At 39.3% G+C, this 26,501-nt stretch overlaps 1 protein-coding gene across 4 annotated transcripts in view; it reads right to left on the reverse strand.

The window, feature by feature from the left end:
* Window positions 1–26,501, reverse strand: part of cacna1eb (calcium channel, voltage-dependent, R type, alpha 1E subunit b) — a 50,066-nt gene that overhangs the window by 22,686 nt on the left and 879 nt on the right. For 3 of the 4 annotated variants that reach the window (XM_028592431.1, XM_028592430.1, XM_028592432.1), the window contains exons 2-16: window positions 24,783–24,922; window positions 9,027–9,130; window positions 7,159–7,317; window positions 5,480–5,670; window positions 5,292–5,395; window positions 5,096–5,211; window positions 3,913–3,966; window positions 2,800–2,880; window positions 2,440–2,649; window positions 2,225–2,337; window positions 1,864–1,976; window positions 1,598–1,729; window positions 1,247–1,316; window positions 738–855; window positions 43–110 (exon numbers count right to left, since the gene is read on the reverse strand). In XM_028592431.1, coding sequence (XP_028448232.1) covers window positions 43–110; window positions 738–855; window positions 1,247–1,316; window positions 1,598–1,729; window positions 1,864–1,976; window positions 2,225–2,337; window positions 2,440–2,649; window positions 2,800–2,880; window positions 3,913–3,966; window positions 5,096–5,211; window positions 5,292–5,395; window positions 5,480–5,670; window positions 7,159–7,317; window positions 9,027–9,130; window positions 24,783–24,922 — 1,773 coding nt within the window. Of the gene's footprint in view, window positions 1–42; window positions 111–737; window positions 856–1,246; window positions 1,317–1,597; window positions 1,730–1,863; window positions 1,977–2,224; window positions 2,338–2,439; window positions 2,725–2,799; window positions 2,881–3,912; window positions 3,967–5,095; window positions 5,212–5,291; window positions 5,396–5,479; window positions 5,671–7,158; window positions 7,318–9,026; window positions 9,131–24,782; window positions 24,923–26,501 lie in introns of those variants that run through there. The other variant, XM_028592433.1, reaches the window with a different exon arrangement.

The following is a 26,501-nucleotide window of genomic DNA, read 5'->3' on the forward strand; positions in this document are numbered from 1 at the left end:
TATTGGTTAAACTGCCATAACAGAGGTAAAAACAGTTCAAACCTTTGTCAGTTCCTGTGCGTTGGCCAGATTATCCACAGCGATGGCCAAAAAGACGTTCAGCAGTGTATCTGTCATGAAGGCAGTTAAGCACAAACACACCAAACTGTGGGAACCTATTATTGTTTGTCCTCCCCTCTCCCTTTCATAAATGCATACTGTTAAAACTCAAACTGATTTTGAGTTTGCATGGCAAAAGAATCTCAATTCAATTTTCAGTCTTGATGTTAAATTAAGCTAAGCGGCAGCTCACCTTACAAACATTAGAGTGGTATCAGTCTTCTCATCTAACTCTCCACAAGACAGCAAATACGTCTTTCCCAAAATGATGAACTAAAGACTTTTCTTACAAGGCATGCAATCATTACATAAAATATGATGTGATGCTATGAATTTAGCATCCCAGCAGTATATAAAGTATTCAAAAATAGCATTAAACATTAAATCTACGCAGCAGCAACAATAATACAGTAAAATAATATATAATTCTGACAGGGGCCCTTTTGCTGGCATTTTGAGTACTTTTACTTTTGACAGTATATTTTGCTCTATATTTTAACTGAAGTAACATTTTCAATGCAGAACTTTTTCTTGTGATGGAGTACTCTTACATTGCAGTATTACTGCTTTTACTCAAGTAATACCTATACGCTACATCAGAGCTCTCTGCCCACTTGTTGAAGGTTCAATAAGGATACAGTTTCCAAACAGGGTGAGCACTATGAAGTAGATCGATGACCACATTCCATACTGCACTCCACCCTGCGAGCGAATCCCATTATACATCACCTCATTCCAGTCCTCACCAGTCAGAATCTGTAGGCAAACACACCGAATATTTAGCATATATAATTGCATTGCTCATATTTGATCGGCCTAAAAATACATTAAGCAGGAGACATATTCTCTGTCTGCAAACCAGTTCAAGATATGCTATTAAAAATGGCAGCGAGATCCGTAATTACTATGTGTGCTGATCAAAACACTCTTTCACAGTGCGGTTGGTTTTGTAGCATATCTGATGTGGATTCACTTGTCTGATATTCATGTGCGCATATGTGTGCATGGATGTGTGGGATGATAGCAGAGGCAGGGGGTGGAGAGCGAGTGAGCAGAGTTGTTTAATCTGCGCCTGGGGTGAGAAATATCCCAGGGTGCAATGTGTCATGGAGAGCAGGCAGAATGAGGGGATCTGTGGGAGCCAAACCTGAAACACTGTCATGATGGCAGCTGGAAACGTGTCAAAGTTGGTGGGAGTGTAATCTTCAAATATGAACCTAGAGGGAAGGCAGATAGAAAGCAGGGTCAGATATGACCAAGGAAGAATAGGAGGAGGAAGATGAGGAGGAGGATGCAGAGCTATTTTCATCCGGACATGTCATTTCCTCTCCTCTTAATCATTGAAAAAAACTGCTGTTCAGTTTGCAGGGTGTGTAGCTACCATTTTAAACTGTGGCATGATCAGATATGTAGATTAAAAATATTCTAAGAAAAGCTGCCCTTGATAACTGAAGCAGCGAGGATGTCAGCTTTGGTGTCCTTGAAGTCTTTTACTCACCTTCCTCCAAAAAGCTGCATTCCCAGCAGAGCAAACACCACAACAAAGAGAAAGAGAAGAAAAAGCAGGCTGATAATGGACTTCATGGAGCTCATGAGGGACACAACCAGGTTCCTGAGAGAGGCCCAGTATCTGACAGAAAAAAAGAAATCACAGATTTTTTGTCGTTTTTGAACAGAATTCTGTGGAAATATAGACACAAATACGCATACTACAACCCAGGCCTAATTTAGCTGGAATGCTGTGCTTTTGGTTGTCCCACTTACTTGGTGATCTTGAAAATTCTCAGAAGTCTCAGTGCCCTCAGTACACTGATCCCAAATGACATGCCAGGCCTGAAGAAGCCCCAAACCACCTCAAAGATGCTGCCAACAATAACCTGCAAAACATGTCAGCATAGACATGTGTTTATATGTTTGTATGTGATCACTACATTTGTGAGAATGGTTAACTTGCTGTTAATAAAAAAAAATAAGTAATGTAAATGATAAAACACCTTTATCAGTTAATTAACCCAAATTCCTAATTTTGCACTAGAAATTTAACTTTTACATTTGCAACAAAAAACAAACATTGTTTTCTTTTTTTTTGTAATATGGAGTCATTATGAGGGATGAAGTGCCTCACCCCACAGTCGAAGCAGTTGAAAGATGAATGGAAGTAGAGCCGGAAACCCAGACCATACATTTTCAAAAACATCTCAGCCAAAAACAGACCCAGGAAAACAAACTCTGCATAGTCTAGAGGTGAGGAAACAAAAAAGAAATTAGCTCAAAGAAGAGAGAGGAAACTGTCTGCCAAAAAATAGAAAAACAGCACAACCATTCAGATCTAAAACCCACAGAGGAAGATGGTCAGCCAGTCGGGCTGGTTGTGGTGGACAATGGCCACACATATGGTGTTGAGAGCCACCAGACTGAGTACCATCAGGTAGAAAGTGTCTGTCTTCACCATGCGGCGGATGGAGATGCGTAACATGCGCTCTTTACGCCGCAGGTAGGCAGCGGGGCCTCGCCGGCCGCTGCGGAAGTTCATCCTCGATCGCGACATGCCTGAGGGAGAAAGAGGGAGAATCACAGGAGTAAAAGAGAGAAGTGCAGGAGTGTGAGGAAGTGGTAATACGTAGGCAAAATATACACCAAGAAAAGAAGCCTGCTCTGAAGGCAGTGAGTAACTGAAAAGACTGAAAGTCCTTTACTCACTGGCAGTAGACATGTCCGTATACTTCTCGTCCCCTGGCGCTCCTCTCCGTGCACCAGTCTTCTTACTCGCTCTCTTTAGCACTAGAAATGTTCCACAAAAATTCAAGGTTATAAAAATTTCAATATATTTCAAATGAAAATGAAAACAACAAAAGAAATGATCACTATTGGTAAACTAAAAAGGTCTGCTCAACAGTGAATAGGGTTTACAGAGATTTTACACTTTCCTGTTATCCGCAGTTATCAAAGTAAACTGACTCTGTGGATAGAACAGTGCATTGAATTTATTCACATGGTTCACAATTCACGAATTTAGCACCCTAATACCATGGCCACTTAATAAACGAGCAAGAGGCGGTTGTGATCAGTTTAACCCATGGTTAAGTACCTAACATTGCTGGGTTCATCTATTGGCTGCAGTCATGGCTTTTTAACAATCGTTTATGGCTTTACTCAAAGATCACAGCACCATTACAGAGAGACCTATAATGCTCACACGGTATTTGGCACCTCAAGCATGAGAGGAAGAGGTGGCTAGCACTGTTGAAAAGTTTAATGATATCAGGTCTCTCACAGGATGAATTAGTGAAGGATTTTAAAACTTATTTTACCACCGATGCCTGAATTAATGAACAATCAATTAAAGGAGAAAGCTCGAGGGACGCTTGCTCGCCCCCACTTCTCACTCATCAATTTAATCATTCCTTAGTTTATAACTTTAATTTCATTCTTCTGCCTATTTTATAATGTCTGTTGGGACCCTTTTTTAATTCCTATTTGTTCACATGCTGTATGAAAAGCGATTTGCAGGATTTCATCCATGCAGTTGGCATGAATGAAAGTTAAATATGAAGAGTGACTGCTGGTCTGATGTTGCCTAATGTTAAATCAAGCATTTGTATTGTTGCTATGGTTACTTGCAGCTTACACAATGACTTACAGTACCAAGATGGATAAACTCGACCAGAACTACATTTGACATGTTTGGATATACGGTTAAAACACACAGCAGTTAATCCAATCAGACAGTATATTTTGTGTCTGTCATATAATATGTAATAATCGCCATCCATGTGTAATTAGACGTGATTATTCAAACGTATGAGAACTCACCATCTAACGGCGATCTCCCAGAACTTTTATTCTCCTCTGCAAGCATTACCTCCTCTGTAATAAAATAAAACTGGAGGTTATACACAGACTAACTTGTTTTCATTAAGGCACAATTTAAATCATCACACATGGAAATATACATTGCAGGGTTGTATTCTTTAGGATGTCTGCAAATGTCTACAGGAACTGAGGCCAAACCGATGTAAATGCTGCTTTGAGAGGCCACTATGACCTTCTTCAGAGAAAGAGCTCTTATTCTCTCTTACATTCTGGCAATATCTCGCTCTCCCTTTTCTCGCTCTCTTCCCACACTCACCCACATCCATGCACACATAAATATGCACCACAGCTCTCTCACACACACACACACACATGCAAGTAAACACACAAACACACACACCAATGCGCGTGCACACACATTTAGTCAGTGAGTCAGTATCACCTTTTTCTCACCTTCTACTTGCGTGGGAGACTAGCAATGTAGATTGCCATTACACCACTGTGTGTGTGTGTGTGTGTGTGTGTGTGTGTGTGTGTGTGTGTGTGTGTGTGTGTGTGTGTGTGTGTGCGCGCGTGTGCGTGCGTGCATGCAACTCAAAAAAGCTACTCTACTGTGTGTATAAAATGAGATTCAGTTTGTCATAGTTTGACATTTTGGGAAATATGCTTATTCACATTCTTGCCTTTTCAGAGTTCGATGAGAATATTGATACCACTCTCAGATATGAAAGTGGGATCAATCTTCTCATCCAACTTGCAGCAGGAATGTGAATAAAGGGGTATTTCCCAAAATAAAGAACTATTCCTTTAAATGCTTTTTACAGCTTTGTACAGTTTTAAATTAAAACAAACATAAATAATCAGAAAAAAACACATAAGGGGTTCATTAGTGGTTCTAAACATTGTGGAATGCTTTTACACATTACGTTTTGTCTGTTGTGAACAAACCTTTTAATAATGACAGCAGAAAAACATCTGAATCCAAAATGCATAAAGTGGGACTGACAGCACTGCTCATTTGTTGCGTTTAGAGGTAGTTTGGGTGATGAGAGCAACTCTCCCATTACTACTGAAGCCTGACTGCTCACTCACTCACTCTAAGCCTCTCTGTTACTGTAAACCTCCACATAATTAAACAACAAGATTGTGTCTGCAGATGTGAAGTTGTTCTGCTGCCCAGTACCTGCCCTGTCTATCCAGGCTCGGTAGCCGTTCAGTTCTCTTTCCACCTGTTGCTGGCGGCGTAGCTTCATGAAGGCCCGCCTGTTCTCCACCCTCTCCCTTTCCTTGGCAAATTCTCTGAAGAGGGAAGCATTAAAAACATAATGCATAATAGAGACAAACACCAGTTTTATACATGTAGGGAGATTCACACTCACCCCGACAGGACTCCCAACACCAGGTTCAGCACAAAGAACGAGCCAATAATGATGAGGGGAATGAAGTACATCCAGTTCCATGTGGTACCCAAGGCGTCGTTGGTCTGAAACACATTCATGTTAACACACATTTACAAAAACTGTGTGATGCGTTGTGGTTCATTTGTTTCCGCAGCAGTGAAGCTCACATTATAAAGAACGGCTGTCCATCCCTCCATGGTGATACACTGGAAGACTGTGAGTACAGCAAACAGGATGTTGTCGAACTGCGTGATGCCGTCGTTGGGTCCAATCCAGGTGTCGTTGCAGTCGTACTTCTCTGGACACTTCCTCACTCCGCAGGCGAACGCCAACTCTGTCGAGTCGACAGTCTCATTGTCTACAAAAAAAATAGTAAAGAAAACGACTCACAATCGAGTCATGTCCTGTTTTTTCCCCCAACCATTTATTATATCTCTCCCAGACACTTTGGTTTTAGTAGTGATCAAACAAACAAGATATAACACGTTTATGAATGAGCTTAAGAGAACTGTTGCTTTGAGGAAATACTTAATTAATTAGTTTTTGCACACTGTACAACCATTATCCCAATTCTTTAATTTTCACAGTTTAAATCTCTCGTTTTTAATCGTACTGCTCATGCTTTAACTACACAACTAAATAAGCATTTAATGTTCATGGGTGTATGTACATATATATGTATAAATACAGATTTTATATATTTTTTATTTTATTTTTATCTTATATTTACTTTTTTATTGTGTGTGTATATATATATATATATATATATATATATATATATATATTATTAATCTATACTTTTTATACACTTTATTTTATTTTTTTTATTATTTAGTTGTTTAAAACAAAACTCAATAAAGACATTGTTCAAAAAAAAAAGCACTTAATTGCACATTGCATTCTGTGTCGATAGCAAATATATCTTAAATGAATTTTGTGACATCACATTATTCTATGATTTATACAGTCAGTCATTGGTCCAGTACACAACTTACACAAGTGTGATGTGACAACTTGAAACTGTCTTGCATCCAGTGGTTAAACATTTGAAAAATATTTGCATTTTTAATTTTTTCAATGAGGTTGAAGCAGCAGATGTAGTATTTTTTATATGTCTTAAAACATGTTTGGAAGGAATCTTTAAACCTTTAAAGATTTAAGGGAAAGATGTAAATATTTCCCCTGCTCTAAACGCTGTTTATACTTTTTCAGGTTTTATATCTGAATCCATCTTTGAGTTGTGCAGGGCGATGACAGTAAATGCTATGGTGTGGCGCATGATTACAGAGTAGTTGTTGACTAATTAAGCAGTAGCTAAATTAGCCAGCAACAACTCTATTAATACGCTTGAGGCACTGCTACTGTAATCTATGAAAGCCTCAGTTTCAGTTTTCAGTTGAGAACAGTGAGCAAACCACACATGTGATGTACCTGCTAGTGAACCAATCAAAGTGAATCATAAATACAATGTGTGACAATAATCCTCTAAATGCATTAGTATTAGTATTGTGATAAAATCCAACAAAGTGTGACAATAATCCTCTAAAGGCATTAGTATCATGATAAAAGCAGGTGTGAAGACACCCCTTTATTCTAACTTTAAAAGACTGATAGCAAAACATGGTTTAAAATAATCCTGCAACATTTGTCCCCCTTCAAATTTTGGAGATGTGTTTTGATTTCATTTTATCTAGGTTTAATTTAGGACTGAAGCCAAAGGTTTTTCCCTTGTGTCTTACTATTTAGTTTCACACTATATAAACAGGAAATTAATATAAAACAAAAATGTATGTGGAGAGTGGACTGCACTCTTTTTTTTTTTTTTTTACAACAGAAAGAGACGTACCGAGGATTTCGACAGATGGCAAGCAGGTCTGGTGAAGCTTCCCGCTGTAGAACTCCAGACCAATGATGGCAAACATGAGGATGGCAAAGAACAAGAGAAGGCCAATCTGGAGCAGCGGGATCATGGCCTTCATGATGGACTTCAGCACAATCTGCAGGCCTTGAAGTATTCACAAAGAGAAATACATCCTGTTCAAGGATAACGCCACAGTATTTACTTTACATAAAGGAAATGTATTTTTCAGTGCTTCCTGCCTTTTGTAAAAAAAAGAAAAAAAAGAAAATCACCTCAGGAAGATTTTATGCTACATTGACTTAAAGTAAATCATTTTAAATGTTATGTGAATTGTCCTAACATGATATATCTATAAAAGCTAGTCCTGTTCTACCAAAACTCAAATTAAAAGATTAAAGAGAACATATCCAGTAGCCTCCAACTCTGCCATGAGTTTTTCTTTTCTATTGCCTCAAGATTAACAAAACAGAATACGGTCTTCATACTATGATATTTATAAATGTACATGCTCTCATATTTAGGGATTTGGTGGACTTTAAAAATGCACAATTAACGTTTGTATGAAATGAAAAATAAAATGCCCCAGACTGTATCCTGAAATAGTTCCAGTTTCCAGTGAGTCCATTTGAAATAAGAGGAACAAATGCAAAACAAAATGTATAATACACTTAATAGATTAAAACAAATATTTAAAAATGAATGACAAATATAAAACTGAGGTGTAAACACTAATCTGTATAAGAATTTTTCAAGAAAAATCGCAAAATGTTTTGGATCAGTGTCTGTCTCCCTGTCCCTGCCTGTTTTCCTGTTCCCCTTTCCCTTGTGTGTGTGGTGTCTGTCTCCACCGGCTTCCATGTCACTCAAGAGGATCTAGGTCAAGGGGCGTGGCCACTCTCACCTGCTCTGCTCTAGCCAGCTGCAGATCATTCCAGTAATCAACCAACAGTTATCAACCCGGGCTGTTCACCTTTTCAGCGCCAGTTCGTTGCAACCATTCTCGTGGTAAAGTGGCTCTACTCTGTGCTTAAGAGACTTATCCCTGTTTTCTCTGTTTCCAGTTTGGTTGTTGCCTCATTTATGCTCTGGCTCACGCATTCCTTCTCTGCTCAGATTCTGCCTCTGGACCCGCTGCTCACCAGCTTTCATCTGCCTCCTCGCTGCCTACTCACCTCGCCACTCCGCTCTCAACCAGCCATTCCACCCAGCCGTCATCTTCAGTGCCTGGCCACACACCCGCCTTCTGATCTCTGGCTTCGACCCTACCTGGAGCAGCTATCCTGGCCATCTCCCTCCTCCACTATCAAACATTGTTTCTAATAAACACTGTAAACTGCTCATCTGTGTTTGTGTGCCTGTTTCTCAGTTCCGGGTCTGACTGGAGCCTAACACAAAATGTGTTGCAAAAACGCAATACACATGCTTTTGAACATGTTTCTACATGTCTAAGCTGTTTTTCACAGAAGGTACCAATGACTTGCATACATACATTGGTGGGTTTAAGCTGTTCAATGGAAAAAAGACCCAAGTATCAATGCTATATGTGTAGGCCCTAATCTGAAAAAGGGCCCAGAAATTAATCTTGAACCTTGAAATTATGTACAAACTGTATGGATTGACAGTATTATACAGTAAGATTGAGCATGTTTGTACATCAGCAAATGCTATTTTTCTGAATGTTTTTGGGACAAATTTTTTTATTTCCCTATTACTGAAAGACACATTCTCAAACAACTAGATTTGTGAACTGAAAAGTCCTAAAAATTACATGCAAAGATTAATGACCTATTTGCATTATTACGGCAGTTTGTTAAACCTGACAGTGCAGGATTAGAGGTCAGTAACCAACTCACTGGGGATCCCGGAGACAAGTTTAAGAGGTCTCAGCACTCGCACTGCCCTCAGGGTCCGAAGGTCCACTGGAATGTTCATGTGGGCACCAGCAGTGGCCAGGATCCTGGTGGACAACACACACACACACACACACACACAACGTATACAGAGATATTGCTGATGGTAGTTCTGTTAGGCATTGTTTTCTTCTATTCTTTTGTTAAGACAGTTAAATAAATAGCTACAGTATTACTTGGGATGGCCTGAAAAGAAAAAATCCATTTGGGTTAAAATAGAGAAAATGCAACAGGGACATATTTAAGTGTCTATTTGCACCCCCGGTACGAATAGCCTCGGCCACACAGCTGAGCTATTTACACCCTGTGACGTAACAACAAAAAAACGTTGCTCGCGTGCACCGAAATCATGGTGGACGTTCATCTTCCATGACCGCAGAAACTGGCATATTAGGGAAGTTTTGTCTCTAAAGTTTATAACAATTGAATTTCTAGCGGAAAATGGATACTACAGTTGCGCTTTCTGTCTTCAGTGAAAGCATACTAGTCAGCTGCAAATATGGCTTGACCCCAAAAAAATTCTAACAAAAGATTTTTCAGTGGTTTACAGTAGTATCAGATGTACTTAAAAACATACTAAAAGTTTACCAAAGTTTGACTTCAGGAAAGGCCCCATTTTCAAAATGGCGGCCACCAGGTCCTTAAAAAGACCATTACTCCTTTGTATTCCTACTACACCATGAATACTGGTACCGTATACATGTTTTGGCCATTTAATAATCTAATTAGCATATTTGTATGATAAATAACTGATTACAAGCACAATTATATATATATATATATATATATATATATATATATATATATATATATATATATATATATATAATATATATATATATATATATATATATATTTATCACGAAAAATAAGGGCAAATACAATTACAATTTAATAATATTTATTTAATAATCCCTTAAGTAATTGCATATTTCTCATATCGTTTTGCCTAGTGTTGGTGGTTTCTGTCCATCAGCTCCCTTCTGATGAACCTCTACCACATCAGAGCCATCTCTTAAGTTTTTACAGCAAATGGGGCCAAGTTTCTTGGTTTACAACAATATGAGTCAAAATTGCATTTGGAGTGTACTTTTTCCTCAAGCTAATCCAACAATGTCAACATTGTTGGCCTTTGTCATTTGTTAGAAATATTTCTAATGTTCTTTTGACACCCCCATAAAATGACATTGAGCATGTGTCTGAGAATAAGACATTTGGGATGTAATATACACTACCGGTCAAAGGTTTTAGAACACCCAATCTTTTTAGTTTTTTTATTGAAATTTTAGCAGTTCAAGTCCAATTAATAGCCTAAAATGGTCCAAAGGTAAGTAATGAACTGCTTGAGGTTAAAAAAAAAAGTAATGTTATTCAAAACCGAAAAATAATGTGTTCAAAATTTTACAAAAAGGCCTTTTTCAGGGAAGAAGAAATGGGTTAACAACGTAAAGCTGTTCTGCAGCAATGGAGGTTGATCAAGCTTTGAAAGTTGGTGCTACCAATTCCCACAGGTGTTCCAACTTGTCTGGATTACTTACAAACCCCTCTGTTTGTATAAAAGTATTGTTGGAACACACTGTGGTACCGTACGCTTGTGAGCATTATTTGAACAGTATTGTACTGCAGAAAGTAGTGTGTTGCTATAAAAATGGCGGGAAAAAGAAAATTAACAATGGAAGAGAGACAGACCATCATAACACTTAAGAATGTTGGCCTTTCCTACAGAGAAATTGTGAAGAAAGTCAAGGTGTCAGTGAGTACAGTATTCTTCACCATCAAAAGGCACTTAGAAACAGGGGGAAACTCTCACAGGAAGAGGTCTGGCAGACCCAAAGCCACAACAGAATCAGAAGACAAGTTTCTGAGAGTCAACAGCTTGTGTGATAGGCAACTCACAGGACAACAGCTTCAAGCACAGCTTAATAGTGGTCGTAATAAGCAAGTCTCAACTTTAAAGAGAAGACTTGGAGCTGCAGGTTTGATAGGTCGAGTTGCAGCAAGAAAACCATTGCTAAGACATCAGAATAAGAAAAAGAGGCTTGCCTGGGCCAAGAAACATCGTCAATGGACTACTGAAGACTGGAAGAAGGTGTTATGGACTGATGAATCAAAATTTGAAATCTTCGGTTCATCAGGCAGGATTTTTGTACGCCGTGGAGTAGGTGAAAGGATGGTTCCTCAGTGTGTGACATCAACTGTCAAACATGGAGGAGGAAGCATGATGGTCTGGGGCTGTTTTGCTGGATCCAGGATTGGTGATTTGTACAGAGTGAAAGGCACCCTGAACCAAAACGGCTACCACAGCATTTTGCAGTCTAGTTGGGCAGGGGTTCATCCTACAGCAAGATAATGACCCAAAACATAAATCCAAGCTATGCCAGAACTACCTTAGGAAACAAGAACAAGATGGTATGCTTAAAAACATGGAGTGGCCAGCACAGTCACCAGACTTAAACCCCATTGAGCTGGTTTGGGATGAACTGGACAGAAAAGTGAAAGCAAAGCAACCTACAAGTGCCACACATTTATGGGAACTTCTGCAACAGAGTTGGGAAGAACTTTCTGAAGAATATTTGATTTCCATTGTAGAAAGAATGCCACGAGTGTGTTCAGCTGTTATATCTGCCAAAATATGGCAAAAATGACTATATTTTGGTTTATAAATTGATTCCAGGATTTCTTTTTTAACTTAAATTATTCATTTGTTCTATTCTTTCATTTCAGAGTACAATAAGACATTGAACTGCATGAATTTCAATTAAAACCTGGAAAAACTAGGGTGTAAATTTGTATTTTTACCCACCACACGGAGGAGGGGTGTGGTGGTGGGGGGTAAAAGTAATTTAAGTTACTTTTGGGTGGAATAACTTTTACATTGAATGTCAAGTCTGTGTTTTAGCAAAAAATGGGTATGTGTCCAAAAACGCATACTGAATAGGAGTTACATGACATAGGCTAAATTGTTTACATCTCTGATTCACCCCAAAAAAGATAAAACCTTACAGTTATCTCACAAAATGTATTCCATAAGTATGTCATCATGTCAGTGCAATTTAGACAAGTCCAATGGATTCATAGACCCATAAAACATGGGGTTAGACACCAAAATTACTTGGCTAGGTCAAATAATGAAGGAGTTAGGATATTTTGAGGGCTTCCTGTCCATCTTGGACGCCATCTTGAAAATTACACTTTTATAGTGGTCAAACTTTGGTAAACTTTAAGTATGTTATTAAGGACACCTAATACTACAAAAAATAGCTGAGAAACCTTATGTTAGAATTTTTTTAGGGTTAGGTGTTTTTTTTTCATATATGCAGCCGCCTATACAACCGTTGGTTTGTTAGTATCTATTTTTTTGTATAAAGTATGGTTACCTAGCAACCGAGGCTTGAAGAAACCAAGTGGTAAACAGTTGTTCAGCTTCCTGAAAGAACTGTTAGGTGAGTGGTTAGTACGCTTACCTTTGTTATGGGAGTTTGGAGTTTGATTCCCCTGTGTGGTGAGGGTGGTAGGGGAAGACTCATGAATATGCCTGCTCTGGTTGGGTTGGTTAGGTTTAGGCAAGAGGAGTGGGATTGGTTATGGTTAGGGTAAGAATGTCAGGGCGATAATATTCCAAAAAGGTGTAATACATGAGTAGTATGGATAACCGTGTGTAAATATATGCCAAGGTACTGTAAATGCACAGGGGTGCAAATAGCATACATTGATATTTGTACCAGATGGGGTATTAATAGAACACATTGCTGTGTGCACCGGCGGGGTACTAATAGCATTCATTTCTAATTGCACCAGGGTACGAATAGCATTTCTAATTGCACCAGGGTACAAATAGCATACACTGCTAATTATAACAGGGGTGCAAATAGCATACACTTCTAATTGCACCAGGGTACAAATAGCATACTGCTAATTGTAGCAGGGGTGCAAATAGCATACACTGCTAATTGTACCAGGGGTGCAAATAGCCTCACCCTTAAAAAAAATCCATTAGTAGGTAATTTGGCACCTAGTCTCTCTTTGCTTTCTAGAGATTAATGTTTTTGTCTGTGGTGTTTGACAAATGTAATGACAGAAATAGGTCAAAGGCAACAAATGGATGTAACTCAAGGGCAGTTTTGGAAAGGAGTAATTTGAAACTAAAAAAGGGGAAATAATAAACTGATTTTATGTCACGCAGACGACTGAGCAGCCAGTGGGCGGTACAGTATATCTATTTAGTGTACCAGACTTGTATGGTGAGAGACAAAGAATGCACAGCTACATACACCTGGCAGGCATCTCTACTCACATCTACCCACACACACATTGATGTCCCTCCACCCACACACAAACAATGAAAAACAGCAACAGGAGCAACCGGCAGGCAATCTCTTACCAACGTATAATCACATGTGAATGTTTCCTGTAGAGATGGCAAAAAAGCCAGATTTATGTTACTTTCAATTAGGGAAAGATAATGTTATAAGAAATTATATAAACGTGCCGCAATAACCCTGGCAAAAAATATATATATATATTCAAGTCCATATCAACCAAGCCAATTTGGTGACCTGTAACCATTTAAGATTTCACTGTTGATATCATATTTCCATGGTTGAGATTGTTAATATCTGCTGCTAATTCTCTAAGTAATATTTAAACTAAGTTGTGAAAAATATCCTAGAAATCATAATTTACTAACTAAAATCTTTGGACAGTGTTGGGAAGTGTGGGGGAGGGTAAGTGTGTGTGTGTGTGTGTGTGTGTGTGTGTGTGTGTGTGTGTGTGTGTGTGTGTATGTGTGTGAGCAGGGGGTAGAAAGCGCATGGCAGAAACTCAAGTGTGAGCCCACGCAGAATCTCTCCTGAAAGCAGTGGGAGGGAGGGAGGCAGAATGAGTGAGTGAATGAGTGAGGCCACGTTCACACTACTGCAGATAAACCTGAAAACGCTGTTCAAAGTGGTGAAAGCTCACCGTCCAAAACAACGTGTTCAGGACCTTTCTTAAACGTTTACTGTCAAGACTGAACGCTATGGCACGTGTAGGTATGCTTTTGTTGGCTGAGTAGTGCTCCCCATTCCTAATTAAACAGATCTCAATGTGTAAAATTAAAACAACGCAATACAGAACACCCGAAATATGCTTATAATGGCAGGCGATGTAAGTTTTTGAGTTGAATTTACAGGTACAGTTGTGGCAAGCTTCATTTTTTTTTAGATCAATTTTTTATTAGCACCATTTATCATTCAGACAGAACAAATTCCACAATATGTGCCAGGTAGTATCAGATGGTGCACAGAACAGAGAAACACAAATTGAACAAGAACAAAAACCCTCTCCCACCCTCTACGGTCTCGAGGAAAACAAACAAACAAACAGAAATCACACCTTGCCTAGTCACTCTCCTCTGGTTCTTGTGGCGCTGAGCTCATTAGGTCTGATATTTGTGCTGCTGTGCTTTCCCATAGGCTTATAGTTGATGATTTGGCTTTGTTAATCCTTGCTGTAATGAGCTCAAGCATGACTATGTCTAGAAAATACGCTAACCACTGTTTTATACAAAGCGAGTTGGGGGGGAAGCCAGCGCTGAGATATCATTTTCTTGGTTGCAGTTGAGCCGGCTAGCCAAATCTTCCTCTGTCTCTCGAGCAGGTGTAATTTAGAGTCGTCATTAAGTAACAAAACAATCGGGTCAGTAGGAATTCGACATCCTATCACATCAGACAGTATTGATGTTGTTTTATGCCAGAACTCATGCACCTGTCCACACTCCCAGACCATATGCAGGAAAGTTCCAGTTTGTTCAGGTTGACAGAACATACAATAGGGAGTGGGAATGACTTTCGAGACGTATCTCTTCTGAAGAGTCCGTGGCAAGCTTCATTAATGACCAATCACATCAAATTCTCTCATCTCAATCCAAAGATTTATTCCAAACAGGCAGGGGTTGAAGAACCAGAGAGACAGTCAGAGTAAGATAAACTAAACAGGCAGGGAGTAGGCATAAATCAGAGTCTGAGGCTTGATGGATAAGATTGATATGGAATCAGAGTAGGAATAGATATGAATGATACTTTTTCCTACTCTTCGGATTCACAGGGTTCAGTATTCAGGGTCAGGATCAAGATCAGGTTACAAAGAACAACACTGTAATGTTTAGTTTTAACGCAAAAAACAATCTGGTAAAGTGCAGGGGTCTCATTTATAAACGTGATGTACGCACAAAACGGGGCTGAAAATCCCACGCAAAGGTTGTGATTTATAAAATAACAAACTTGACGGGAGAATGTGCGGTCCTCCACGCAAACTCTGACCAATGTGTACGCACATTTTGGAGACAAAATAGGAATTGGTGACACAGATGGTGAGTTAGAGAGAAGTATTGATGCCTCACGCACATTTCTTCACACCATATCATGAAGATTAAATCAAGCAGTGTTATTTGCGCTTGTACTGATACTGACACTGATCATTGTTCCATAAACACCTCCAACTCATCTTAAATCAAAAGTCATTCTTAATATTTAATCAGCGCTGTCTCACCGTCACAGAGTCTGGTACGGAACGAGGAGAAGATGGCCCAACTCCATGTAATACAGAATAGCATCTAACTAACCCCCAATGGAAGAATCAGGAGAGAAACTTCAGGGACCATGACGATTTAAATTCCCTAAAGCTGAGATCTTGGATCTATGTAGTGAATTGGGTCCAGTAGAGAGGGCAAAACGGCTTGCTTGGATATAATTTATAGTTCCGTTTTGGAAGATATTATTAATGAAGGTAGTCTATAGATCCGGTTTCCCTACACTGTGCGACAACAGGCCGAAATTATAATTAAATTGGCAGCAATTCCAGAGCGTCTGAGAGGTATTGTGCTTTTTCTCCGCCAGTCGTCATGATTCGGCATGATTCAGTGTAACGAAAGAACAACTGCCAGGTTCATTAACATACTTATCAGCATTCACAAGGTGCTTTACATTAACTATTTATGGTTAAAAATGGCCGTGTACAGGGCAGGATAAGAGGCTGATCCATGTACGCACACAACATTGCTTACAGGTGTGCGTACACACGGTTTTATAAATCTGACTTTTTTTTGGCGTACGCCATTTTGGGCTTTTGGGCGTACGTACACTTTTAGTAAGGATCCATGGGGACCAAAAATGCTACAATTCTTATAATACACCTAAATAGCATCTTTTCTTAGACCCTGATGATTGCCATAATTTTCTAACTTCACACCTCCATATTTTAATGCAGCCTTTAAGTTATACATTGTCGGCCTCCAGGCACAAGTCAAGATGACATGACATCATCAGTGTTATTTCTAGCCAACAGGGCTCTAGGGATGGCAATGTCAGTTTGTTGGTCAGTTGGTCGCTCAGTCAGATTAAAGTTGAAATTGGAGCAGACTGTAACCTAATTAACATACCTACTGTAAATAACATGGCAGTCTTTCAAATCACTGTAGCATGTATAGTCCGACGCTCTTTATATGTTTTAATTCGGTGCATGTGTCAGAAATGTCGTTTCTACTTACAAATAACAACACAGTGAGTGGCGGAGGAATACCAAAGCAAATCAATGTAAATTCATCAACATGACAAACAATTAACACACATTAAGTATTTCTATTTGGCTTTCTGTTAATTTGTGGCACTAATGGAGATAGCAAACAAGTGAGTGAGTGAGTGAGTGAGTGAGTGAGTGAGTGAGTGAGCCAAGGAGATGACACAGCAAGAGACACACTGAGACAGAGCGGGAGCAGAGGAGTGGGAGTCTGTGGAAATAGCCTTCAAAACAAACACACTGAACAAAGGCAGGTAGCAGCACCGCTCGTTCAAGGCTCCACTTTGAGCTCAACAATTCAGCGGAGGCTCCATCAAAAATTAAAGCAAATATTCTGTTTGTGGCATGTTATGAATCATCCCTACACACACACACACACAGAGGCCATTTTCTTTTGTTTAGTTCAGAAAGTGTCTTCCTGCTGAAACAGAATTCTAAATAATCATGCAAACCAACATTTTCCTAGTCTTTCAGCTTCCAATATCACACATACAGTTTACTTGATTTGTTGTATGTAACAATTTGCATCTAACATCTTTGGGACCATGCAGATGCACATAATAGCACATGATCACTGTGTTCTGAAGTTTTAGTGCATCCACCAGTAAATTAGACTACATAAAAAATCCAGTTTTGCAGGAGTGAAAAATTCACTGCATTGTAATAACATTTTGCACAGAGAAAAATATTTACTTTTTCAAGGCTTTCAGTACAATAAAATACATGGGGCAGCTATACACAAGCCCCTCTACAGATTCAACTATGTAACAATCCAGCAGCGAGTTGATGTTCATACTGAGAGGCTAATCTCTTCCTCTTTGGCTCTTTAAGTAAAGCACCATTGCACAGTATTACACCAAACTGGCTCTGGAGAGGCTGAATTCATTACATGCACAGAATGCAGCCTCTCCCACACACCTACACCTACACTAAGAACACCACCAAAAACTACAGTAATCAGCAGCATCACGTTGCTCACCATTTCAGCACAGCTCTGCATATGGTAATGTGTGTCAACACATTAATGGCATTGAATTAAATCTGGAAAAAAACATAAACCATAAGTCTAATTGAAATGTTAATACTGCACTGTTGAATAGGGATTACATTTAAAAAAAAACATGTTTTTACTATTAGTCATTGAATAACCGGCTGGGTGTATATTTTCCCAAAGAAAACCCACCTGGGACTATAAGCTATTGTTTGTTCAGTTAAATTATGATAGCAAAATTGGAGCTGAGACCACTGTAGCTGTCCTTTAAAACACCTGGTATAATATGTGCAGTGGGACTGGTGCTTACTGGTAGGTTTACATGCAATGCCAATCATGTACAGGTAGATCACACTAATTTACCAACAACTAATTAACTGCCCTGGAGCCTAGCCCTCTGGGATTGGGTTGCCCCATCTATTTGTAAATCCATAACTAAGTTTGTGCAAAGTGCAAAGCAAGTGCAAAATCCTTTTACATTCTACCTAACTACTAACTAGTTTCAAATGAGTTATTTGCTCAATTGAGTTGTACACCTAAAATGTGAGTAATGTCTTAGCTTGTAGCAACTTTAGTAAATCAGTTGAAACATCTGTTCATCAAGTTACATAAACTGTAACATAAATTCCAAAAATAACAATCGTAGAGGGTCAAACAATATATTAAATGTGACTGCCACATATGTCACACAATACAGTAACATGAGCTATTTAAATTAGCTGGATACAACCGTGAATGTACATAATAAACCATTTTCAGCGTGTAGCTTGCTAGCTCAAAAGTTGTTGTTGTTTCCCGTAGTGAAGGGATTTTGAGAACAGCAACACACAGAGAGCAGAAGCGGAGGGGATGAAGCACCCACTGGTTGTCAGGCTTTATTCTGGAAATGTACTTCAATTGATCCAGACTACTGCTAACCTAACTGTTATTTGGCCTGATGTTTTAAGCAACATTTTTGTAAATTGAGATATATTTTTGCTAAATCAAATTCAAAACCTCCCAAATTATTATTTAACAGCATTTTTGATCAAGGGTCAGGTCAGTTGTGTCAACTATATTTCACTTTAATTACATCACCACAAATGAACACAACACAGAAAAAGTGGGGCCTTGCAGTAGTGCTCTGGCATGCAAAGACAGACACACAGGAGTGAGTCTTTGTGCCAGATGGCTAATGAATCACTCCCAACTCCCACCCAGTTTTATTTTTCATCCTGTATAAAGAGCGACAATTTTGAGATGATAAGTGAGTTGTCAGAACTAATCTAACAACATGAGAGCGACAGGTTCACTGGCAACAATCTGTACCTAAAGCCTTATAAATGGAGTAACAAACAAACACACACACTGAGACACTAGTCACTTGGGAGACATTGTATTGCTAATCAAAGCATCAAGTCCACCTGTGCCAATGCCTTTGCCCCAGGATATAATTGACCATTTTAGGAATCAGTGAATTAATTTGGTTTGGTAAGTTGTTCTAGCTTTTGTCCTTTTTGCTACACACTCTTCACTCAGATTAAGGATTTTAATTGAGCTCAGTGTCCCAGCAGATTCGCTTCTAGCAATGCATTAATATGAAATGGAATGAAAGCCGCCAGCGCTGGCCCAGTGGCCTCGATTTTATTCCCAACCGGCTATGACACATGTGTGTTTTCTTTTAAGTCTGACTTACTTGTCCTGTCAGACTAAAGTGTGTGTGTGTGTGTGTGTGTGTTAGAGAGAGAGAGAAAGAGAGAGAGAGAGGGAGGAGAGCAGAGCAGCATATGTGGTACCAGAAAATGTGTCATATAGGTGGCAGGAAACCAGGTCGTCAGTTACCAGCTGTGGCTGGAATTGGGCAAGAAGATGATCTGTAGCCTGTAGAAAGTACATTGACGACTTTGTGTATTTTATGCTTTAGGTGACATGATTTCAGTTGTACGAGAACAACTTAACTTCAACAATTGAGTCCATAGAAACCACAGAAATTCCAAATTTTTTACCTGTGGTTACAGGTGCAATAAAGCACATATCTGACCACACTCGATTACACGCATCAGTGTTACATTATTCTTTAAACCTGCAGTAACTGATTTTTTTAGCCACCTTTTGGACAATCGGGCAGCCTTTTAAGTTGATATGGTGAACTTGATAGCAAACAGTTGATTTTTTACACATCTAGCAGTTAGGGAGTAACATTATCATTTTTGGGAGTTGTGTTTCTGGCCACCTGATGAATGTAAGTCCAATATTCACCAGCCCTTTAGCTCTGTTTTTGGTCTCTACTAACTCCTAAAGGAAATGTCTGGCTTCTTAGCTGCTAAATGCTCCACTATCTTCACCAGGTAGTCACTAACTTTGTCTGTCTGCTGTTTGGTGTTGAGCAGGTACCGAATGGTTAGACGCTATAATGAGAGCAGTGAGATTTAAACAAAATGTAAAGTTGGTGGTCAAAAATGAGCTGAAACTCGCTATAAAGCTTCATAAAGTCGATGGGAGCTGCAGATTTGGCTGATAATGACCCCTTTCACATTGTCATTTGATAAATTGTTATTTTAAAAATATTGATTATGGCCTCTTTAATGTGCACTGCATTGATAACCAAATACCTTTCAAACTGCTCTCCAGTGACCTCTACCACTAACCAATAATGCTCAAACTTTTGCCCCAATCTTGTACGAAGACTCGTACGTGCGTAAATAGACTGTATAAATATTGTTGGACTTAAGTGTAAGGCAAAACATATAGTATCATAGTGTCTGTAATTCGTGCACTACTTGACCACCACAGACACACAGTAGAAGTGAAACGATTAGTCAGTTAATTGATTTGTCGATCCACAGAAGTTTAATTGGAAACCATTTTATAATCAAGTGGTCTCGCATTGCCAGACCTATCTCCACAGTGCTGTGTTAGCACTGGAGTATGGTCTGGCTACACTGCTTATCTATTCTGGGATAGGGGAAAAAATGTGCTAAACCCTGGATGCAGCAACAGTGCCCTTTGCAAAATAGTTAGCAGAGATAGCGGAAGGTGAGCCAACGTCAGGCGCATCAGGCTATATCCCAGCAATGTACAGCCGTTGAGCCAGACCAGTAGTAATTGTTTAAACCACTTTTAAAATAATTTTTTTTATAAGATTTAGCTGGTTCAAGCCTCTAAAAATGTGAATATTTCCTGGTTTTCTTAAGCCTCTTTCACAAATGTAGTCTTTCCCTGAAATGTGCAGGGACATTTCCTGCATGAGGTCATGAAAGAATGGAAGAAGTGATCAATGTGCAGTGAAATCTGTCCCACCAATTTCCCCACTCAGGACCTAGTAACAGGGAAAATGCTGGTATGGCTGTGGTGTGGATGCAAGCAGGAACATTGCAGGGATAAGCACTGTTGAGCTGTCCCTTCCCCCCATCTATTCTGTCATTGTCAGGACAAGTGTCAAAAATGTTATTTTTATAAACCAAACGATTAATCAGTTAACTGAGTAAATTAATTTTTATGTAAGACACACATGTTCAAGTTCCCACCAGTGTGTTTTGGAGGACAGTAATTGGGTCCACACCACAGCTTGCTCTGAACTCCATCAAACGGTTACACAACTTGCACCACTGGCCTTCAAGTGTTATCCTACGCCGAATCTCTGTTTTTAGCAACACTCACATTGAAAAATCCATTGTAACTGCCTTTACTGCGGAAACTACAAATTAAAAGCCTTGTTGACAATTTATATTAAATTATTACGCCTTTGCATTTTCATATCATTGGAGTAATATAAGGTTTATATCACAGATTGTCCTAAATGCCTGTGAAGAAATTGAAAATATCATTTTACTGACATGTTTCTTCAGCCATGAGTGGCCAGCACTGTACTTAAAAAAAAAAAATATTCAAAGGCTTGTGAATAACGAGTTGTTGCTTTCGCACCAAACTGTGTTTTTTTTTCCGTTAACGAGCCATTTATTGAGAAACTGAAAGCAAAATATTATGTAGCAAACTTTGACAGACCTCTAATGAGAGAATTTCAAAGCATCCCAATAAAGCAACCAGTACTGTTAATTTAAACTGACTAAACACTTTAACCTTGTAAAATTCAACACAGCTGTTGAGTGTTTAGACTGGCACTAACTGGTCTGTAAACGTGATGCTGATGTGCCTTTTATGTAAGCGGCAGAGAGAGAAAGACAGCGGGATAGAAAGACAGAGAAATAAGAGATACTGAGAAAAAGAAAGATGTGGGTGTCAGGTTGAAATGAGATGTCAATATACCAACAGCAATCTTCCCTGCATGCTGAACACTGTACACTTAGCCATAAACAGCATAGGTGATAAAAATGCTTAACTCCTGCACAATTAATTTACTAAACCTGCAGTCTTAAGGGGAACAAATGAAGTCTCTCATTATGTTTTTTTTTGTCTCTCCATTGTCCTTTCCACCCCTTGTTTCCCCTCCCCTTTCTTCTCTCTTTCTCTATGGTATCCATCCATTCTTCCAATGCTTTTGCATAACAGCGCTGCATTCACATTTAATTCACAGAGGTCCTGGGGGCGAACCGAAGCAGGTTTTAGATACAACTGCCAATCCACTTATCCACCCACCTATTGCTGACTGCAGAGCCTGACTGTGCCATGGAAACACACATTTACTTGCATTTATGTGTTGTGTTTTTCTGTGGATGTATGCAGTGTTTATATCCTTATAAAAAAAATTAACAACAACATATATCAACAATAAAGACCTGCCTATAGGGTCGACCACTGCTGACCAGGTGTCATACATGAGGTACAGCAAGTGGGGATGAGAAGCCTTTATAATGCACTACAAGCATGCATGGCAACGATACTGATAAACGTTGACACAAGCAGCGTCATACGCATGAATGCACCAACATAACTTGACAATCAGTGTCACAAAATTAATTCTTTGGTTCACCAGCCACAGCCTGGTAAAGTTAAAATGAATTCTGTCAAAATTAATTGCAGAATCATTTGCTGAGCATTAATTTAAAACATTTTTTTTTTCCTCTCCACTCTCTAATACAACCGGTGAAGTTTGTAATTCATCATGGAGTTCAACCAAATTTAAAATTAAAAGCAAGCAGTTGCAAGGATACCTCCAAGCGCACACATGTATGCACATACACAAACCCACTCTGTTAAGAGTTACACTTGGCATTTTAATATTGAAAGGCTACTTTGCTCAAGTCCAACTAGAATCTAGAAGGTAGTTAGGATGCTGGCAATATTCTATATTTTTATTGTAAACAAATCCCATGAAAAGAACATAATCAATAATTATATTGCATTTACTAACAAGCCTGTGTTGCCAAAGCCTGATATAGCTTATTCCTCTGTGCCATAGACCTCCATTGTTCAAAATCACATTGACGAGCCACATCCTTGCACTAGGTGACATGTTACTTCATTATGATAAACACAGCCACAGAAGTTTATTTTGAGTCGATCCCAGATACACTGTCCTGCTGCTGTAACTACTCACTAGAGCACTGAATGTGTATTGATCCGTGGCTGAAAATAGTCCCCCAACAAATGCTTTATTTACTCTTGTTTGACTAAGTGTGTTAAAAACTACAGTGCCCACCTGTTTTAGGAAATTACGCAGCCTTTTTCTTTCTTTTATTACTATAATTGTGAAACGTTTACATCAGATTTATGTCATCAGTAGAAAAGAATGGGCATGGAATTGAATGCCACAAAGTATTCAGAGACGGAAAAACACATTGTTGTTTTGGTATTTTCATGTGATTTGTAGAAAAACTATACAGCATAACAGTAGCCTTATCCTTAAAGTTTATACAAGTTTAAAAATGGTTGTGAAGAAGTACAAGGTTAGAGATTATGTTTAGATATGGGTTTACATTTTTACAATTTAGGGGTATATTTATCTTCATTATTTGTCCCATTAGTCTCTAAAGCCATAAAAGGCATATTCTATTCTACTAGTAGGCCTGCCTACAGAGGAAATTGACCTTGTATCTTGTTAGCTTGTAAGCGGTCAGAGATAACAAACTGTTACTGAAGAAGGGGAGCACAAAAAATATATAAAGTTACTGTTAAAATCAGATATCCAGAAATATTTAAAAATCAAACAAATAGTAGACTCCTTTTGCATAGTAGAAGACACAGTCACAGCAATGGACTTCCACATACGTCTGTTTTCAGTCATAAATACTGTACATTAGCTAACGTTAATGTTATCAAACATATAGCCACAACATATGGCAATACATATGCAAACACAGCAGTGCATTAGAGAAACACTTATTCAATAGTCATCCACTCTTGTACAGAAAAGCCAAACCCCACTTCAGCGCTACAGTTAGCTTCTGCTCCACTAGCTTTTGTTGGGAGATGTTGTTTATTATTAGCAATACTAGCAAAAATAATCAATGTTCTATCATCAGTAGTACCAATGTAGCTAAGAATATGTAAAAAAAATACCAAGTATTTTGTTTGAGAGTGACAAATAAAAGAAAAGCTATATGATAAAATACATTATTGAAGCTATTGGAACAGAAGTTAACATGGAAAGGTGACAGGACTGACTGTTTGACTACATAGATACTACATAAATGACTACATAAATAAAAACATGTTTCTCAAACCCAACACTGTGACCAGCAATGTATTAAATGCCATTTTTGTTGATAATTCCACATGCCATAGAAAGAACAATCCAGGTGATTAATAATGTTAATGATGGTTGTATTCCATTTAGGTGAGCCAGCTACAGGGTCCTGGTATTGTGCACAATGGCTCCCTGGAATGAATGGCTTAGATTGAAGTGTGCCATCGCGAATGTTATTAGTCACACCTGTGCTTTTTTTTTTCCAGCTATGACTGCTTTGAAGAAGATCTATTAAGCATCCAGACACAAGGAGAAAAACAGAAGGAAAGCTTTGCAAGATGGTTAGACACTACTGCCAATCCAAAGTCTAAGTACTAATTGCTTTGCTCTGATTTGATTGGCTCACAGTCAGAGTGTACGGCGATGCTCAAAAAGTTGGTTAGTTACAGAGAACTGATATTTGTTCCTCCTTCAAAAACAGATTTCACCAGTATGCTTGGCAAGTAGTAACTTAGGAATTGGTTGACAATGTTTACAACAAACATTTCTCACTACCAGGTTGTCATAGAGACCAACTGATGTCACTCACCCACTGAGGACGACTATGAAGTCCATGACGTTCCAGCCGTTCCTCAGGTAGGAGCCTTTATGGAAAACAAAACCGAGGGCCACTAGCTTGATCCCCGCCTCAAAGCAGAAGATCCCAATGAAGTACGGCTCTGTCTTCTCCTGTGGAAATAATGTACAAGAAGCAGGTCAGCAGAGTCTGTAAAAAAGTCAAAGCTATAACCTGTTAAGCATACGCAGGATTCACACATAAACACATGAATAGACTACAGTGGGGGAAATAAGTATTTGACCCCTTGCTGATTTTGCAGGTTTGCCCACTTACAAAGAATGCAAAAATCTACAATTTTAATCATATGTACATTCTAACGGTGAAAGACAGAATCCCAAAGAAAATTCCAGAAAATCACATCATATGAATTTATTAAAATTGATAACCATCTGATGAGGAAAAACAAGTATTTGACCCCCTGGACAAACAGCATGTTAATATTTTGTAGAAAAGCCATTATTGGCCAGCACAGATGTCAAACGGTTTTTATAGTTGGTGACAAGGTTTGTGCACATTTCGGCAGGGATGTTGGCCCCTCTCCCTGCAGACAGCCTCCAAATCATTCAGGTTCCGAGGTTGTCGCCTGGCAACTCGAATTTTAAGCTCCCTCCAAAGATTTTCAATCGGATTCAGGTCTGGAGACTGGCTAGGCCACTCCAGAACCTTGATGTGCTTCTTCTTCAGCCACTCTTTTGTTGCTTTGGCGGTGTGCTTAGGGTCGTTGTCGTGCTGAAACACCCATCCTCGACCCATCTTCAGCTCTCTCACTGAGGGAAGGAGATGTCGGTCCAGAATTCCACGATACATGGCCCCGTCCATCCTCCCCTCAATACGATGGAGTTGTCCCGTCCCCTTGGCTGAAAAGCACCCCCAAAGCATGATGTTGCCACCACCATGCTTGACGGTGGGGATGGTGTTCTTTGGGTTGTACTCGGTGTTCTTTGCCCTCCAAACACGACGAGTTGAGTTGAGGCCAAAAAGTTCTATTTTGGTCTCATCTGACCACATCACCTTCTTCCAGGCCTCTTCTGAGTCGTCCAGGTGGTGAATGGCGAACTTCATGCGGGCCTGTACATGTTTCTTCTTGAGCAGGGGGACCTTGCGTGCGCTGCAGGATTTCAATCGATGACGGCGTAGTGTGTTACCAACCGTTTCTTTTTTGTAACTGTGGTCCCAGCTGCCTTCAGTTGATTCATCAGTTCCCCCCCTTGTGGTTTTGGGATGATTCCTCACCGTTCGCATGATCAGGGACACCCCACGAGGCAAGATCTTGTGTGGAGGCCCAGACCGAGGGAGGTTGGCGGTGGTGTGGTGCTTCTTCCATTTCCTGATAACTGCACCGACAGTTGATCTTTTCTCTCCAAGTTGCTTTCCGATTCTCTTGTAGCCCATCCCAGCCTTGTGCAGATCAACAATCTTGTCCCTGATGTCCGTAGAAAGCTCTTTGGTCTTGCCCATGGTGGTGATGTTGGATGCTGGTTGTTTGGGTGTTGACAGGTGTCTTTTATACAGGTAACGAGGTGAGGCAGGTGTATTTGATGTAGATAATTGGTTCGGATTTGGGCTGTGTCTTAAAGAAAGACTAACTGGCTTGTAGGAGCCAGAATACTTGCTGTTTGTCCAGGGGGTCAAATAGTTGTTTTTCCTCATCAGATGGTTATCAATTTTAATAAATTCATATGATGTGAT

The sequence above is a fragment of the Perca flavescens genome, chromosome 12, assembly GCF_004354835.1.
Source record: "Perca flavescens isolate YP-PL-M2 chromosome 12, PFLA_1.0, whole genome shotgun sequence".
Classification (NCBI taxonomy): Eukaryota; Metazoa; Chordata; class Actinopteri; order Perciformes; family Percidae; genus Perca; species Perca flavescens.